This window comes from Monodelphis domestica, chromosome 1 (assembly GCF_027887165.1).
Source record: "Monodelphis domestica isolate mMonDom1 chromosome 1, mMonDom1.pri, whole genome shotgun sequence".
Classification (NCBI taxonomy): domain Eukaryota; kingdom Metazoa; phylum Chordata; class Mammalia; order Didelphimorphia; family Didelphidae; genus Monodelphis; species Monodelphis domestica.
In genome coordinates, this window is record NC_077227.1 from 10,998,236 (window position 1) to 11,016,683 (window position 18,448).

General features: G+C 46.7%; 2 protein-coding genes across 10 annotated transcripts in view; one reads left to right on the top strand and one right to left on the bottom strand.

Annotated features, from left to right (window-relative positions):
• LOC100021678 (gastric triacylglycerol lipase-like) overlaps nt 1-2,784 on the bottom strand; it is a 33,757-nt gene extending 30,973 nt beyond the window's left edge. For 2 of the 8 annotated variants that reach the window (XM_056819072.1, XM_007478308.3), the window contains exon 1: nt 2,684-2,783. The gene's annotated coding sequence lies outside the window, so the exon portion shown is untranslated. Of the gene's footprint in view, nt 1-2,525 lie in introns of all 8 variants that reach the window. The other 6 variants (XM_056819070.1, XM_007478307.3, XM_007478309.3 and 3 more) reach the window with 4 other exon arrangements.
• Nucleotides 2,785-5,568: 2,784 nt separating this feature from the next.
• RNLS (renalase, FAD dependent amine oxidase) overlaps nt 5,569-18,448 on the top strand; it is a 234,822-nt gene continuing 221,942 nt past the window's right edge. Inside the window, exons 1-4 of one of the 2 annotated variants that reach the window (XM_001363159.4) lie at nt 5,569-5,748; nt 6,498-6,606; nt 9,675-9,817; nt 14,257-14,415. In XM_001363159.4, the coding sequence (XP_001363196.2) occupies nt 5,637-5,748; nt 6,498-6,606; nt 9,675-9,817; nt 14,257-14,415 (523 nt within the window). In that variant the 5' untranslated portion in view covers nt 5,569-5,636. The remainder of the gene's footprint in view (nt 5,749-6,497; nt 6,607-9,674; nt 9,818-14,256; nt 14,416-18,448) is intronic. The other variant, XM_056819078.1, reaches the window with a different exon arrangement.

An 18,448-nucleotide genomic window follows, 5' to 3' on the forward strand; every position in this document is an offset into this window, starting at 1 on the left:
CTCATTAGTGTTTCCAGACTGGGAGATCAAAAAGATAGTGAACTTTGCCTATATTTTTATCAAAACATTTTATCAAAACAAATCTATCATGCTATTCTTATGGATAAGAGCAACCCTTGTGAGGTAGGCCACTACCTCTACAGGAGATTAGGAAAAGTAAGTTCGAATCCTCAGTCCTTGGCAGTGTGAAATGATTCAGCATCAGAAATGGGTATATTTTTATCAATAAAAGTGATGCTAAATAAGGTGTATTTGTATATCAACCTTATTGCTACCTATACCCTCTACCTCCACTCCAGAAAAATGGGATAAGTTGCCTTTGGGATTACTGGGCCTTCCTATCTGCCCAATTGCTTTTACCCAAAGGACCATTGGGCCTTTCCATCTGCTTGAAATTGAACCCTCTTTGTGTTACTTTCCCTAGTAGACAGTGAGCATCTTTTCATTGGACCTATTTTGCTTTTCTATTGGTATCCCCAGAAAATAATAGAGTGCTTTGCAAATGGTAAGACTTTTTAAAATATTATTCATAGGTTTGATCTAGATAATCATACAATTGGGTAAACTGATATTTGTTGAATGGTTAGACCAAAAGGAGAGCCATTAATTGTTCAAAGTCATCTTCAAAGGAGGCCTCTAATACCTGAGGGATCATCCTATTATGCCTTTTCTTTTTAATATTTTTATCAATGATTTAGATAAAGGCATAGATTGTATTCTTATCAAATTTATAGGTGACACTAAGCTATCTGGGATAACCAACATGCTGGATAATGAGTACCATCCCCCAAAATCTATACAGGTGAGAATGGTGGTAAGTCCATCTAATAGGATGTAATTTGGTAGGGATAAAAGTTAAGCCTTATATTGGTTTAAAAAAAAAACTAACTTTACTAGAACATGTGACTAGAGAACAATTTGTCTGAAAAAAGTTCTATAGAATTCACAGGGTGATGGGGAGCCACAAAGTCAATCATAGTGTAAAGAGGGAGATGATATCCCTTTTGCATGCTTGTCTAGTCAGATCACATCTGAAGTATTGTGTCCATTCCAGGTGTTACATTTCAGGAAGGCCTTTGAGCATCTAAAATATGACTATGATGGTGAAGGAAGAGTCTCTGGACAGTTAGGTGGCAAAGTGGATAGAAAGAACCCTGGAGGGGGCAGTTGGGTAGCTCAGTGGATTGAGAACCAGGCCTAGAGATGGGAGGTCCTAGGTTCAAATCTAGCCTCAGACACTTCCCAGATGTGTGACCCTGGGCAAGTCACCTGATCCCCACTGCCTAGCCCTTATGCTCTTCTGCCTTGGAGCCAATATTGACTCCAAGATGGAAGGTAAGGGTTTTTTGTTTCTTTGTTTGTTTTTTTAAAGAAAGAACCCTGGACTTTGAGTAAAGAAGAACCGAATTCAAATACTGCCTCAGAAAATTTGCTGTGTAACCTGTACAATTCACTTAACCACTCCAAGCTTCCTCAATTGTAAATGGGGATGATAATAATAATATCCACCTCACAATATTGTTGTGAGGCTCAAATGAGATAGTATTTGTAAAGTGCTAAGCACAGTATCTGAAACATAGTTGACACTTGCTAAATGCTTAATTTCTTTTTCTCCTTTCCTTCCATATTATACCACATGAAGAACAGGTGGAGTAACTGGATGTGCGCATCCCAAGAAAGTCTTGGGGAAAGGGACACATCCTTATAACCCTCAAGTTCTTGAAGGACTTGTTCTCCTTGGCTCTAGAATGCAGCCAAGTGGGAAAGAAACTACTGAAACAAGAGCTTGCAGAAGTGGGGGGAGAATAGAATGAATGAATAGGTTAATAGATGAGAGCCAGATGACCGTATACTTAGGTGACCTCAGTCCTGGGTGAATGGCTAGACCAAAAGAGTACTATAAGCCAATACTCCAAGTCCATTGACTAATACATCAATATCAAGAGGCCTCTTGTGAGGAGGGCAGAACTAGGACCAATGGGTGAAAGTTTCAAGGAGACAGATCAAGGCCTAATGTAAGAGAAAACAGTCTTAATCAGTAGTGCTACATAAAGCAGGAGCAATGGGTTACCTCTGAAAGATAAAAGAGCAGGAGAATTGGGAAGGGCACTTGACAGGGCAACTGAGAAATCCCTTGTAAGATTAAAGACAGGAATTTCAGTAGAGTGCTGGGAAAAGAAACAAGTTGGCGTGCTGTTAAGTATTATTGACTCCCAAATCCTCACTCTAATTTTAATTATACCGAATCTTTCTCTGTCTTACTTTAACCCACAATGCCGACTATTTCTTGAATTCACTGGGTCCTGATCTGTTGTTAAGACTCTCAGATTTTCCAACCAATTTTCCTTATACTTCCTTGATTTAGTAACAATCTGAACACAAAACATCCCTTCTAAATCATCTCATCTAGCAGCCACTTCTCTCATTCTTCTGGATTCCCAGAAACAGGTGAAGGTGTGAGAGGATTCTCCATGCTCTCCACTATTACTTCTATGTCATTTTTTTAACCACTATCACTCGATTACCTTTCCTCTTTTCAGGTTCATCCATGTAGGGTTATTTCCTGACCTCTAGGTAATTCTCCAAATTTTTATAATTACTTTAGTACCTGCCATAAGTTCTCTCCACCCCATCCCTAGCCATTATCCTTGGGGATTTCAATATACATTTTGACATCTCTCACAATCTGACAACACAATTCCTCAAAGTCCTTCACTCCAGTGACCTCCCTCTCCATCCATCCTACGTCAAACGCATAGCAGTGCAGCCATATCTAAGACCTCACAATCTCTCAGAACTGTACCACCTCCAAGATCTGGAACCTGGGTGTTCTATTCTGACCACATCCCCAACCTTCCATTTCCACCCCTTTCTTGTTCATTCTGTGTTAACTTATCACTCCTTTACTCATCTCCCTTCTCTTAATTATCTTTTCCCCTGTTTTCACTGTTCCTTAAAGCTCAGTTCAAAGAGTTCCAATTTTTGCTGGAATTTACACTTTGCAATGTAGTTAGGACACATCCAGATCAGAATTATGATATTCTGAACTTGGTCAAAAAGCTTGAGGAGATTAAAAAAGATGTAGATGCCAAGAAGAAACTTCCTAATCCTTAATGCTAACATCTAGTAATGTCCTCTAGATGCTTTCCTGTTAGAAACAAAGGTTCCTTTTCTCTGCTGCAGAACTGGATTATGTTCTTCACTCTGAAATAAACTGAGTTGATTTGAACTAACATACACCCATAACATGGAAGCCCCCTCTAATTCCACTCTGCTCTGTTCCAAGTCACCTTTGAACACTTCAAAGATCATTGCTGTGACTGATAGTATGGAGGTAGGAACATGAGAATTCCTGATGGGTTCTGTGTGTGTGTGTGTGTGTGTGTTCTATGAAAAACTCCAAAAGTTGGAAGACGAGGGAGAGAGTGGAAGAAGGAAAGAAAGTGAAAGAAAGAAACAGTAGAGTGGAAGATTATATGTATAGTGAGGTAATAGCTACCCATTCCCTAGGGAGAGACACTATGGGGAAGCATAAGACATTCAGTGACGCTGTCTCTGTAGAGGTGCATTTGTTTGATGCTGGGCAATCATGATATACACTGTTTCCAGGGTGGAAACATGGGACAGAGCCAGATACATAGAGATAGTATTATTCTGTCTCTTACCCTGCTGCCCCAGGGTAAAAGTTTGCTCTTCCAATGACCACAGACCCTGGCTGCATGAGCCACTTGGTAGCCACTGCCCAGTGGAGCAAATTCCTGTCCAGCTAACTAATGCTGAAACAGATCCTGAATCTCTGGATCCTGAATCTCTGAATCCCACTGGATTTATTGTTTATTGGGTTGTAATAATGAGAATGACCCCTTTGTGCAGAATTTTGTGATTGATAACATACCATGAAGGAGATGAGAGAATGGCCAGTAAGGTGGGGAATAAGCACAAAGATTTGATTAGTGGATCCCAAACCCTGTTACTCAAGACAGGGACAACACAGTAGAGAGGCAGTGGGTCAGGTGCTCTTTGGGGCCTGATGCTGTGAGGATGACCAGTTTGACTAACATCCATGAGAATCTTTGGTAGAGAGTAGGTCAGGACAAGAAGAGCTCTCCAGTTTCTGGCAACCTTTCTCTGATTCTTGCCAGACCATGTGTTCCTCTGTTCTCACCAACCCACCTCCACTTTGAGCCTCAATTAAGGATGATGATAAAGGCCTCACCCCAGCTCTTCCCCAATAAAGTGGCCTTAGATGATGCCAACCACACAATCATTGCAATCTAAAAAACATTAAGCCCCCACTAATTGCAGGTGTTCCAAAGGAAAAACACATAGTGGGTGTCCTTTGATGCCTCACGTTATCAGGGACAATGATGAGCAAGTCCTGACCCATGAGCTTCCCTTTGCAGAGATGTTCTCTACTTGTCCTTGGTTTCCTATTTAATCCACATCATGCTGAGTATCACAGGTGAAGGTGGTTATGGACTACCCTGGGAAAAAAGACCCTTCTTGGATTCCTCTTCTTGTCCTGCTACCAGCTCTCTACAAGCCTTGGGCCAAGTCATTTAACCTCTCTGGAACTCATTTATGTGAAATTGGGGAGTCTTGCCTGGAACAGGATTTCACAATCTGTCTGTTGAACTGGCTTATCATTTTATAGGCTCTACTCAGTGTCCAGATGGGGTAACTGTCCCTCCCAGCAGTTTGTTGGGGCAGAACTAAGCAGAAATGCTTAGTGGCTTTTCAGGTTAGTCAATGAAAACACCAGCCTTCCTTGGTGGATCGTGTCCTTTCTTGGCACGGTTAGGAGAAGCAGCGTTTTTCTAAGTCTGTTTTTCCCAACTGACGACAGGAAAGAACCAGATGCCAGCTGTTTGTTACCTTCTTGTAATAGAGACAACCCCAATGTTTTTTTAAAATCCCAGCCTCTGCCAGGGCCCTTTTTCAATGCCTTCCTGTTTGCATGGGCAATAAGGATCCTGGCTGTCTGAGCACACACAAGCATTGCTTCCTTCTTCCTCTGCATTTTGGATCCCTAACCCAGAGGCCGACGTACAGCAGGCACTTAATATTTGTTGGTGGGGTGCCTGCCCCTGGCCTCAGGCTCCTTCCCAAGGGTGCTGCAGTTCAAGGCCACAGTAACTCACGGCACCTGTCTATCTGAGCAGGGGCTGCTTCATTTGTATCGGGACACTGCAGCCCTTTGCCCTTTTCCTGCTGATCCAAAGGCGGTATTCCGCAGGTGCTTAATAAGTGCTGGGGTTTGTGACACCAGAAGGGCCAGATTTAGTCCCAAAGGGCTCAGGCACAGGACCCTGAAGGCTTTTCTACGGAAGGGGAAGGTGGGCCCAGCCCGGGAGAGACCCTGGGCTTAAATCCTGCCTTCCCACATCCCCACTATATGCGGGCACAGGACCCCAACCCTTACACAAGAAATTCCTTGAGGGTAAAGGTCCTACGCATGCGCACCGCTGACACAGTCAGTTTAGGGGGAGGAATTCTCAACTTGCCGACTTTGGGCGCCCTCTAGCGCCAGGCAAGTACGCACGCATGCGCCGTGACCTTGGGAGGGGCGCCTCAGGGTCAGGAGTTAGGGGTTAGGGGGCGGGGTGAGGCACCGAGTGGAAGCTAGAGGAAACGCCATGGCCCGGGTGCTGGTTGTGGGCGCGGGGCTCACAGGCGGCCTGTGCGCAGCGCTGCTGAAGCAGAAATACTCCGTGAGCGTGACGGTGTGGGAGCAGGCGCGTGGCTTAGGTGCGTCCCAAAGACCCTACTCGACCGCCCCTCGAACCTCAAGCGCATGCGCAGTGAGCTAGCCCACGCTTTGTAGAGCCCGCTGACCCGGAAGTGAGTTAATGCGCATGCGCGTTGAACACCCTTGGCGCTTCCATCTAGGCCATTTCGAATCCCCCCTGTCCTGTGGCACTAGACTAATTACATCATCGCGAAGGCTTTTGCGCACGCGCAACGCGGGTACTCTACATCCACCCACTCCCACCCCCTGCTGAGCCGGTGGACTTCCTCTGTCCTGTACTGGCTCCTGCTTTCAGGGGGTGGGGCATGGAGCCTACCTCTTTGTACACATGGGGAAACTGAGGCCCGAGGGAGGGAGATGGCTGGAGTCACCTAAGTACTAAGAAGTGTCAGAGATCCTGTGGGGGGCTTCTAGCTCAAATGGGTCCATTTTACACCTGGGGAAACTGAGACCCGAGGGAGGGAGAGGACTGGAGCCACCTAAGTTCTAAGGAGTGCCAGATTCTGCCGGAGGGCCCTAAGATGTCTTCCAGCCCAAACCATCCCATTTTACAGATGGGGCTAGAGACTGGAGTTGTTGCCCTGGAACATTTGACTGGAGTGGGGTTCGAGCCCCTCCCCGAGCCTCTTTTGCCCAAGGATGGCCCAGCCCCTGCAGGGGGAGATGCCTCAGTGGCACAGGCTCAGGACCCCCTCCCTGTTTCCTTCTCTAAGTGTTGGCTGCCCCTGAAGCCCCCTCTGCCCCGCAGGGGGAAGAATGAACACGTCCTGCAGCACCCACAACCCACAGTGCACGGCGGACCTGGGTGCCCAGTACATCACTTGCACGCCCAGCAGCTATGCCCAGCGCCATGAGAGGTGAGGAGCCTGAGCCGACCTCATCGCCCACATCTGGGGTTGGCTCCCCGCCGCCTTCCATTCCGGGGCCCTCTGCCTGGACCCCCAGCTACATGCCAGGCTCAAGCCTACCCTCAAGGGCAGAGGAGCCTGAGTGGATTTGCGGACAGGCATGGAAGGGACATACAGGCTCAGTGTGCCCAAGGAAGCACGCTCTAGAGAAGATGTGGGGGGAGGCAGCACTAACAAGGACCTTTTATCCTGGCCTTTAATCCCCCCACAATCCTGGGAGGTACCCACTGTTTTACAGGTGAAAACATGGAGGCAGACTGTGGTGCTGTGACTTGCCCAGGATCGGATCCCACAGGAAGTGCCTGAGTCTGGATTAGAACCCAGGACCTTCCCAGGGTCCCCCATGTACTCAATCCATCCTCCTAACAAGCCTTGTTGAATACTGACTTCCCACTCCACAATGTGGGTTAAGTCTTATAGCCCAGAAGTTGAAGAGCTGCCAGGGAACCCCCAAGTTAGCCCCTAGCCCTTGGGTCCCATCTTTCTCTGTGGGACCTGGGATCCTCTAAGTAAGTGATGGCGCACCTTATAGGATGGAGAAATGTCCTCTGGAAGTGTAGAGAGAAGGAGGGCAGTGGCCCCAGGGCTCCCTCCCCTCTGGCTCTGCTGCCTGTGAGCCCCTCCCCCTTTACTCCCTGTGCTCCCATTGGGCTGCTGAAACCAAGGCAGCTGAAATTACAAGAAATTGGGTAGGGGGAATTTTTGCAAGCAGTTTCTCTGAAAGGTCTAAGTTCCCAGTTGATGGGTATCCTTGTTTCCAATTCTTTGCCTCGACAAAAAGAGTTGCTATAAAAATGTTTGTACCACATACTCGTCATCGTTCTTTAATCTCCTTTCAGACCTAGTAGAATTTCTGGGATGAAGGCTATGCATAGTTTAATTACTTATTGGGCATAGTTCCATATTGTTCTAGTTCACAGCTCCACTAACAGTGCATTAATGTCCCAATTTTCCCACATCCCCTTCAGCATTTGTCCATTCTGACAGGTGTGAGTTGGTACCTCAGAGTTGTTTTAATTTGGATTTCTCTAATAATGATTTAGAGCATTTTTTTCACTTCACATGACTATTCATGGTTTTCACTTCTTCCTCTGAAAACAGCCTGTTTACATTCCTTGACCATTTAACAATTGGAAAATAGTTCTTATTCTTATCAATTTGGCTCAGTTCCCTAGATCTATTTGAGAACTTAGACCTTTCAGAGAAACTGCTTGCAAAAATTCCCCCTACCCAATTTCTTGCTTTCCTTGTAATTTCAGCTGCATTGGTTTTTATTGTACAAAAAATATTTATTTCATGTAATCAAAGTGATCTGTTTTATTTCCCATGATCCTTTCTACCTTTTGCTTGGTCACTTATCCATAGACTGGCAGGTAGACTATTCCATGCTTCCCTAATTTGGAACAGTAACCCCTTTTCTGTCTAAATCATGTATCCATCTTGAGCTTATTTCCTGGAAGATTATGAGAGGTTGGTCTATGCCTAGTTTCTTCCAGACTGCTTTCCAGTTTTCCTAGCAGTTTTTCTCAAATAGTGAGTTCTGGCTCCCCAAACTTAGATCTTTAGGTTTATTAAACTCTTAAGTTTCTGTGCTCATTTGCTACTGAATATTGTGTCTTATCTATTCCACAGATTAATCCCTCTAGTTCTTATCTAGTACCAGATTGTTTTGCTGATTACTGCTTTGTGTTATAGTTCGGGCTTCCTACTGCTATGCTTCCTCCCTTCATTTATTCCTCCATATCATTCCTCCCTTCATTCCCTCCATTCATTCCCTTGATATTCTTGACCTTTTATTTCTCCAGATAGGAAATAAGGGATTCTCAGACATGATTTCAAATAGCTACTAAATTTTTCATTTTCCATCTGAGTATCTCAGAGGCAATAAGATACTGTGACAAGATGCCAAGATTTTGAATCAGGAAGGGCCAGAAAATTCAATATACAGATTTTTTTCTCTTTTTCTTGTTTTCTACACTCCTCCCTCCCAATATGACTAACGTGGAAATGAGTTTTGCATGACTTCAGATTTGCACTGGGTTTTATATTTTATTGCCTTCTCTGTGGGGTACAGGGGAGGATTAGAACAGAGAAAAAATCTAGAACTGGAGATAAAATTGTATTTCAAAAAAGAATTTTTTAAAAATTCCTCATTTCCTTCAAAGAGCCCTCAGCTTTAGGGGACTGGATCTGTGATTTCTGGAATCTAGGGAGTTTACCTGGAGTAATTTCCCTGACCAGATGCAGATTTTGCATCTGCCTCTCCACCCAGATTAGAGAAGTTGCACTAGTGAGTGACTCAACTCTGGTGAGGTGGACAGTGTGTGCCAGAATTGGGACTTGAACTCTAGTCCTTCCGACTGAGGCCAGACCTCTCCAGCCCCTTGTAGACCTTGTATTTCTTGTGAATAGGTTCATATCTGTGCATTCTCTTTCCTCACAGACTATAACCTCCTTGGGGACAGGAACTGTTTTGTTTTGTCTGTAGCCCTACCTTCTAAGGCACAGTATCTGGCATATCTTAGTGCTTCTTGATTTCACTGATAGACCGGACTGTTTGGATTTCTAAGAGGCTCTCCCCTCTCCTCCCATTGACCAAAGCTTAGTTCTTCATTTTAGGAATTTAGGAAATGCCTGAGAAGAGACCTTTTGTCCATTGTGAAAGGATAGATTCTTCAGGCCCTGCCATGGTCAACTCAGACAGTCACTTCATGTAGCATGAAATGTCTAGTTGGGGACAGATGATCCAGGTAGTTTGTCAGGGGGAGGGTCATCTGTGCTCCCTGTCATAAGGAATGCTGATCATCATTGGGTATTCCATCTAGAAGTCATCGGGCAGGAATTATTCATCAACTGTGTACCATTCCCCAGGAAGAAAAAGCACTGGCGAGCCAGGCCTGCCCTGGAGAAGCTTATGGTCCCTAGCAGATGTGAGAAGCACTAGCAATCCAGAAAGGTCAGTCTGTTGTTTGGGAGCTCTCTGTGCCATGCATTGACCTTTTCTGTGTTTATTTCAGTTTTTATGAGGAGCTCTTAGCACAAGGTGTTCTGAAGCCCCTCACCTCTCCCATAGAAGGACTAGTGGTGAAAGAAGAGGATCGTCACTTCGTGGCACCTCAAGGAATCTCTTCAATCGTCAGACACTATTTTAAAAAATCAGGTAAGCTCTAGGACCTTTTCTGTCTGAGTAAATCAGCTTTATTCCCTGAAGTTTAGCTCGCCCACGTTCATTGAGGGCAGAGAAGAGGAGTGATTTGTTTCTCTTTCTCAGCAGTAAGTCATCCTCCATGGAAGGCCCGTTCACTTACCAGGTGAGCATTTATTAAGCTGAGGATCCAACAAGAAAACAGTCCCTCCCCAAAAGGAACTCACCTTCTCGTGAAGAAAGTAACTTCAACCATGGGAACAGAGTCAGTGTGGACAGGTGACAGAATGGGAGCCCATAACCATAGCACAGTGGGAAGGACAGTAGGGTTGGGTGCAAACCCAACCTATACCACTTTTTACCTCTAAGAACCTCATTTCCCTCATTTATTAATTGGACCAGATGGTTTCTGAGATCCCTGAAAATCTGAGAAATTCATGAAATCACCTTGCTTTGCTTGTTGTTCAGTCATTGAGTCATATATGACTCTTGGGCCAATTCTCACCATGAGCTTTTCTTGGCCAAGATCCTGGAGTGGTTGGTCATTTCCTTCTCCAGCTCATATGATAGAAAAGAAAACTGAGACAAATGGGGTTAAAGTGGCTTGCACGGGATCACATAGCTAGTAAGTGTTTGAGTCTGAATTCGATCTCAGGTCTTCCTGATTCCAGATTTCTTTAGTGCCAGCCTCCATCACACCAGGGCTCTAGTCACTGAGCCTCCTAGCTGTTTGCTGTTGTTAGCCTTGTAATCCATGTCACATGGAATCCATTTCTTTTTTTTTTTAGCCCTTACCTTCCGTCTTGGAGTCAATACTGTGTATTGGCTCCAAGGCAGAAGAGCGGTAAGGGCTAGGCAATGGGGGTTAAGTGACTTGCCCAGGGTCACACAGCTGGGAAGTGTCTGAGGCCAGATTTGAACCTAGGACCTCTGATCTCTAAGCCTGGCTCGCAATCCACTGAGCCACCCAGCTGCCCCCTAGAATCCATTTCTGATGACTTAGTGGTTAAGAATTTTAAAGGTGGTATTTGTTAGTTGAAATTTGCCAAGTACTAGCTTATTGGATATCCTCATTTGTAGCGTCTCCCTGGGAATTACATAGAGGTTTATTCTTGGACTGATTTGACCAGATTTTTCATATGGGAAAACTTGGAAATTTTGTGGAGAATTAAAAATTTAGAAAAATATTTACTTTAAGGCTTGAAATAATATTTCTAGTCAAAGGGGTAGAAGATTATTGGGTAAAGTCTAATTTCTCTTGACTTTCTTGAAATTCTGTTTAAGTTTCGTGTTTTCCCATGATGAGTGCTTAATCCTAAGGGATTGAATCATATTACTTTGCCAAGTGATGTTTTTCTTTTTAGTTGTTTAGAAAATTCTTTTTATCATCGAGTCTGTGTAGTTTGATGACAATGTCTGGGTGAGTTGAATCTATTTCTCTCAGAGGACTTCTGGTGAATTCTCTTGTTCTGTACTCTCTCCTTTTACCTTGCTCCTGCTGGGAAATTTTTTTTGGGAATTGTCCACCAAATGCTAGTCTTGCCGGTTTGGGGCAGTCTGAGGACTAGCTGATCTCTCCTGGGGTTTCCTTGGGGTATGTGTAGTCAGAGAAGTCTATAAGAAATTTGGGGGACTATCTTTTGTTCTCGAGGTCTTACTGCCCCTGCTTAAGTTGAAGGAACTGTCTTAGGATTGGTGACTTGAAGAGCCCTGAGCAGCTGTCACAGTTTGACCTTGACTCACTCTTGACTCATCTCTACGTTGGGGTTAAAGGTGTCAGGGTATCCCCTCCCATGTACCATTTTTTAATCAAGTAACTGTCTCTTCTTCCCTGATTGCCTTCATCAGTAAAGAGTTTTTCCTCAGCCTTCTTTAGTTCCTCCCCTATGTGGCTCCTCTGCTAGGTCTGGAAGGAGCCTGGGGGATCATCTCATGCAGCCCCTTCATATTACATTGCAGATGAGGTCCAGAGAGGGACAATACCCCAATTAAAGTCACACCGTGTGTAAGCAGGGAACAGAGCAGAGGCCTCCTACCTCTAAGGCTAGATGTCCTTTGGCTGTCTCTCAGGTGGTCTCCTAGTCATGGGTGCATGGGACCACTGGGTCTCAGCCCAACTCATGCTTCATTTGAAAGGAAAGAATGCCAGGATGTTGTATAATGTACCATCCAAGTGTATCATGGGGCGGTTTGAGAAGTGCTGGGCCAGGCTTTTTGGTCTCTAACATCCAGGCTTTCCTAAGTTTACATTCTCAAACTCTAGAGGGCAAAAAAATAAGCTTTCTTTTAACTTGACCCATCCATCGTTAGATTTCAACTAAGTTTGTTGACTTTTCATTTTGTTCCTTAATCTTTAAAAGAAACATTAGTTATGGAAATCTGAACAGTAAATCTTCTCCATAAACCCAGTCAAAGCTGATTGTCTCTTTTTTCCAGTCATGGGTTCAGGACATAGTTCCTATCAACTGGATGTAAATCCCATGTACCTTAGTGCCTGGATGTTGGGTTGGCCAGTAGACTTATTGGGGTCTGTGCCCTCTTCTTTTCGGCAGATGGTCTACTGTTGAAATGAAAGGAAAGGAACATGAAATGTGTAGGTAGTGACTGTATTCTCCAAATTTGAGACCTAGCAACCTCCACTCCGTTATTCCTTACCAATTTTCATTCATTCGAGGGGGAAAAATTAAATCCCTCCTCTGTACCAAGTGTTGTGCTTGTTTCTGGGAGGAGGGAAGGGACATCAGAAGGTTGTTGCCCTTACATTCTCTGTAGTTTAACCAAGTGGCCTTTTTGTTGGTTCTTGTGAAGCCCTTCATCTCCCTTCTCCAAGCCTATGCTCTGCCTGGTCTTTGACCTTGAACTTTCTCTCACCTCTCCTCAAGCTCAAGCCTGTGGTGATCCCAGCCCCTCACCCATGTGTCCACGTATCCAGGAGCTGATGCCCTCCCTGGCTTTCTGAAGCTTCTGTGTTCCAGTGGGCCAGTGTGTACATGAGCTGTTCCCCCAATGCTCTGAGCTCTTTTGAGCATTTTTGTCTTTGTATTCCCATACTGACACTATGCTTGACACTATCATAATTAAAATGGGTTTGACAAATATAAGAGTTTTTAAAAAGTTGTGGTCACTGAAATTAAACAATGAGTAGGTTAGTAGCTTTATTACAAAATAGTGATAGTAAAAGAGGGAACTATAGGAAGGAAATAAGGAGTTTCCTAGCCTACCACTAAGTCTGCTCTGAAGAAATCTAGCTCGCTCCCCTGACAAAGTTCCAATCTCTGACCAGAAGAGTGCGAAAGTCTCCACCTCCAGGTTCCAATCTCCAGGTGGAAGTCTGCAAAAGTCTCTTCAATCCAAGAGAGTCACTGAAGCCAAAGAATCACCATGTAGAAGAATCCTTCTTTCAGCAAGAGACACCAACGCAGTAGAAATCCAATGCAGAGACACCAATGCAGAAGTTCTCCCTCAGCAAGAGCCACCAAGGCAGCAGAATGAGTCAGAATGCCCTCAATTGGCTTTTATAAGCAGTTTTCTCCCATCACTTCCTGTCTTTCTGGTTTCTCCTTCCTTTCACTGTGGGCTGATCTCAGAAGCCAATTAGAGTTTCTTAATTTGCCTGACACTACCCAGGAGTCAGTGCCTGTGGGATCCACCTCCCCTCAGTCTGTCCTCTGAGGGTATGAACTTTTATCAAAAGGTTTCACAAGTTCCTGACTGATTAAGTTAAAAGGGAGGAGCATTCCAAGTACTTGATTGATTAGGGTCCCACCTCTAGTTTTCTGGAAGAAGCTGAAGATGTATGGACATCATTTTCTTTCTGTTTGCCTCTAGGAAGTCAAACATCATTTGATTTCATAGATTACCCTAAGTGAGCTTTCAGAAACCCAGGATTCTGTGGCTCAAAGAAGGCTTTCCATCCTAGAGCTAGGATCCTGATGACCACCATGATGTGGAGGAAAGCATTCCCAAGGGCGAATTGAGATGGTTCAGTGGATTGAGAGCCAGTCCTAGACACAGGAGGTCCTGTGTTCAAATTTGGCCTCAGACACTAACTAGCTATGTGATTCTGGGCAAGTCACAACCTCCATTGCTTAGCCCTTACCTCTCATCTGCTTTAGAAGCAATACACACTATTGATTCTAAGATAGAAGGTAAGGGTTTAATTAAAAAAAAAAAAAGAAGAAGAAAGCATACTCCACATCTTTTCTTCCAAACTAGGGAAGAAACATGGGTGAATAATTTTAGTAAAAGAATGCCCACTTTGCCTGCCCTTCCATGATGCCACATACCATTCCTATAACTTCTGGATCAAGGTGCTCCCTCTTCCCCCATGTTGGGTCACACAGGGAACAGACAACATGGCAGGTGTATTGAGAGCTGACCTCAGAGCTGGCCCTTTTCTCTCACTTAAACATAAATGCCTGGAAGATCTAAATCTAGATTCCTTTTTATCCCAGGTGTGGAAGTCTCATTTGGCCACTGCGTAACAGAAATCTACCTTAAAGATGACAAGTGGGAAGTCTGCAAGGAGGTGGGAGATTCTGAGCAGTTTGACATCATCATCCTCACAATGCCCATCCCCCAGATCCTTCAACTCCAGGGCGACATCAAAAACCGTAAGTCTGTCCTGCAAAATTGTCATTTTGGATGGTGGCTTCTGCTAGCAGAGCTAAAAGGTCATGCTCCTGGTCTCAGTAGTGATTGTGGGGGTCCCACAGACTTACTTGTGTACCTCAAAAATCCTTGATCCGCGTTGGTGTTTAATTGTGTTGATAGAGCCAGACCCAACTCCAGCCACAGAGAAGGTTAAAAACCCCCAACCCAACCAGTTACAGTTAGGAGGTTGTGAATCCTTTCCTTGGCACCTTGGTCCATCATCTGTCCATGTTTACCATTGGCATGTGCTTGCCTTAAAGAGGAGGAGACTTCTCCATGCTCAGAGGCCCTGGCTGGGCCCTGCTGGATCACGATGGGCTGGCAGAGGCTGCCCTTACAGGGCACACTCAGATCATTGGCAGCCTGAGCTCTTGTCCCAGTGGCAAGCAGAAACTCCCATAAAAGGATCTCACACTTGTGAAAGATGTTTATTTATTTGTTTTTACATACATTTGCAACCCGTCCCTTCCATCTATCCAGGTCCATTAAACATAGATGTAAAGAACAAAAGAAAACTTCCATTAAAACAGGCCTCTTCCATCCTGGCTGTGCCTGAAACAGGGCATCTCTGGGCATGAGAGCTTCCTGCCTGGTCATGGGAATGGCAGGTAAGCGGCAGGTCTCCTTTGGAGGTCTTCAGGCTTACCATTTGGCATACACTTGGAGGGCCAAAGGTAGATTGGCAGTCATTGTAGAAACTTTTCCCAGCCCTGCTCCCTACATTAGTCTCTTGGAGATTTTCTTAGTTTTGGCTGAAACTAGCTGTTCCTTCATTTCTTAATCTTCCATTCCCCTTTGGTGAGCTCTTCTCCAAGAGGATGGCAAGCCTGGCTTTCCAGGGCTCCTAGGAAAACAGCTGCTCCAGGCAGTTTCGTCCCAAACGATCCTTTCTGTTCCTTTGATCTTGGTGGAGTGTTGGTCCAGTAGAGACCAAGAAGAGGGCAATTTGGTAACTCTGGGGCCATAGTGAACTACGCCGTGTTTATTATCAAGTCAGAAAAGCCCAAGAGCCTATGGAGATCTGGGAGAAAAGGGGAGCAGGCTGGCTGCACAGACCTTTGGAAGGAAATTGAGGAAAGGCCAGCCCCTGCCCAAGGCAGCAGAGATGAGAAAAGGGAGCCTTCAGTGGCTCAGAGGGCGGGTGTGCTTTGGCTCTGCCCTTGGAGAGCTGGGTGCCGCCATCTGAACCAGGGAGCCATGGAGAGGACCTTTGTGCAGACTCTTTGGTGGGAACCTGGTGGCAGAGGAGGCAGGGTAGGATCTTCCTGTGTCCTCTCTGGGTCACCCTCCTCTCTAGGGGTTCTCCAGCCAGGAGAGGACCCTCGGTCTGAGGGACGAGCTGGATCCCAGCCAGGGGGATGCCCAGAGGGCAGTCTAGGATAGTCTGGACTTCTTTGAACTTGACTTGCAGAGTCACACCCATGCACATTCCCTCTTTCTAGGGAGAAATGAGCTGATGAGAGCTGAGCTTGAAATGAGAGCTGAGCTTGGCTTCAGAATGAGTAGGTGAGAGGCTGGAGTGCACAGCTAGGTGGAGTTGGAGCTGTTGGTTTCTGTGCCTGAGAGTTTCTTGGGTGCCTTTGTTTGTGGGGGAAGCCCAGGGCCTGCCTTTCCCCGAGGAGGACTTTGAAGGGAGACCCCGTCCAGATGCTACAGGGACTTCCCCCTCGTAGAGTCCCAAAATGTAGCTTGATCCATCAGGCAAAGTTCTGTCATTGGTTGGCAAAGATTCCCTCCCCAGCAGGAATCCAGGGCTTCATCCCCATGTGATCACCCAGCCAAGGAGAACTGGCCAGCTCAGATGTGCACCGCGTCGAGTCCATCATTGGCCCAATCTCAGAGCCTTTCCTGCTTGGTAGAACCTGCCAGGACTTTGGCTGCACGGGCAGAGCCTTCAAAAACCCAGGGTCGCCGAGCCTCGATGAGGCATCTGAAGGAGAGATACGGAATAGCGACAGCCTCTGGAGAGCAAGACGGACTCTTCTCCAGAGCTCCCAGCTTGAAAAAGTCATCTCATCCCTGGAGGCACACAGAGGCTCGGGTCAGTTTTTGTTTTCCTTCAGGCAAACCTTTCCACTTGGGCCTACTTGGCAAGTATGAGCCACGTCGGGCCTGGCCTCCCAGCCTGGAGCAGTTTTCCCCTAGGATCAGGCCCTCCATTCTGCGTGGCAGCATCCTTAGCTGCTCCCTTCAGGCTGGGCAGCTGGAGTTCTTCCTCGTATTCTGGTGGGTCTGTATTTCTGCAAAGGAGTTTGTCCCCTTCCTCTTTGTTTCCTGCCCTGCGTATAAAGCTGGCCTTCTGCCCGTTTCCTTCCCTGCTAAGCTGATTAACTAAGGTAGGAGCTGTTCCTTCTGCCCAGGAGGGTGGACAAGAGACTCCTCATTATTTTTTAAGTTTGGCCTTCCGCATCAGCAGATTTCCTCACCTGGGCTGAGCCTGCCCCATTCCTCTCTCTGTGGTGTCCCCGGAACTGACAGCGTAAGACCTGATTTGTATGACTGACTTTAAACTGTGACGTGGCTTGCACGGATGCAGCGATGGGACGGTCCCCAGTGCCTGTTCTCCCTGACATCTCCCTAATGATTCCTCCGGACGAAGGTTCCCTGTACTGTAGGTAGGCAGCCACCCCTTCGGCTCCCAGCCCTCATTGATGAGCCTGTTTATGCCAGCAGAAGCCAGATGCCACATGAATTAACAGCAAAGACTGCATTAAAAAAGAAGGGAAAATCAGAAGGCATCGATTTAAGTAGTAGCCACGCTCGGCACCCATTCCTCAATGGATGTCTCCCCCATGTGTCTCCAAAGAATAACGGTTACGCCCAGCTTGCTTCTGCGTCTCATCCATCCGCAGCAGCCACAGCTGCCCGGAGAACTCGCCCCCGGACCAGGATCAAGATCACTTTGTAGAGGTCCCTGATGACTTCTCTTGGCCCAGAAGCTCCAGGGTGGGCATCAGAGACAGGGTGTCCTGCGTTCCAGGCCTGCCTCTGCCACTGATCCTGGCCAAAGTCCTTTCACCTTGTGATGCCCCAAACAACTGTCCAGGGCCCGGAGTCACAGAGCAGGCGCTAACTCGGCAAAATGGGGGCGGTAGATTCCTCAGACCCCTGAAACCACAGCCATGGAGCTCCCGCTCCCGCTAAAGAAATCATGAGGAACAATATGGCCTAGTCCTCCCTCTCCTCATCCCAGGCAGCACTGCCAGCTGCTCCAGGAGGAGGGCAGGCGTCTGTCTCCTGGGCCCTGACCCCCTCACCCTTGTAGTCAGGGGAAGCATCTTTGGAGCTCGCCCTTCAGCAGGCTGTGTGCAGGCACCCCAGAGGGACTAGCCCATAGCTCTTCCCTCTGAGCCTCAGTTTCCTCATCTGTAAAGGGAGGGCATTGGACTCGTTGGTCCCTTTACGCCCGATGTCATAGGCTTTCCTCTTGAGAGGCAGCACAGCAGATAGAGGCCTAGAGAGGGTTGTGTTTAGACTCCAGAACACCAGAATTCATATCCTGCTGTGGACCCTTATTAGTTGGGTGGCCCAGGGCAGGTGGCTTTCCCTCCGTGGGCCTCTGGTTCCTGGTCTGTAAAAGGAGGGGTTGATGTGCTGGTCTCAGCTCTTGGACATGAGCCTGTGAGACACAGCAGCCTCTTGGGAGTGCTTGGCTTGGGCGAGTGGCCTTGTCTGAGCCTGGGATGGATTGGTTCTGCCTGGGGGACAGGCCTGGTGCCTGCTCCCAGCCTGAGACAGGCTGTGCTCCTCCATCTGCATTTCCCCTTCCTCATAAAGGCCTCCCTCCTGTAGGTTGAGGGTGGACTGCGTCATCCTTCCCCCTGGCTTCTGGGAGAAACGGGATCCTGCTCAGGAGATATGGACCGTCACTGCCATCTAGTGGCCTGTCCCCAAAAGTCCTGGAAGGGCTCTGGAGCAGAAGGGACCTTGGAGATCTTTTGGTACCTCAGGCAGCCAGTCAGTCAGCCAACATGCATTTATGAAGTGCCTTCT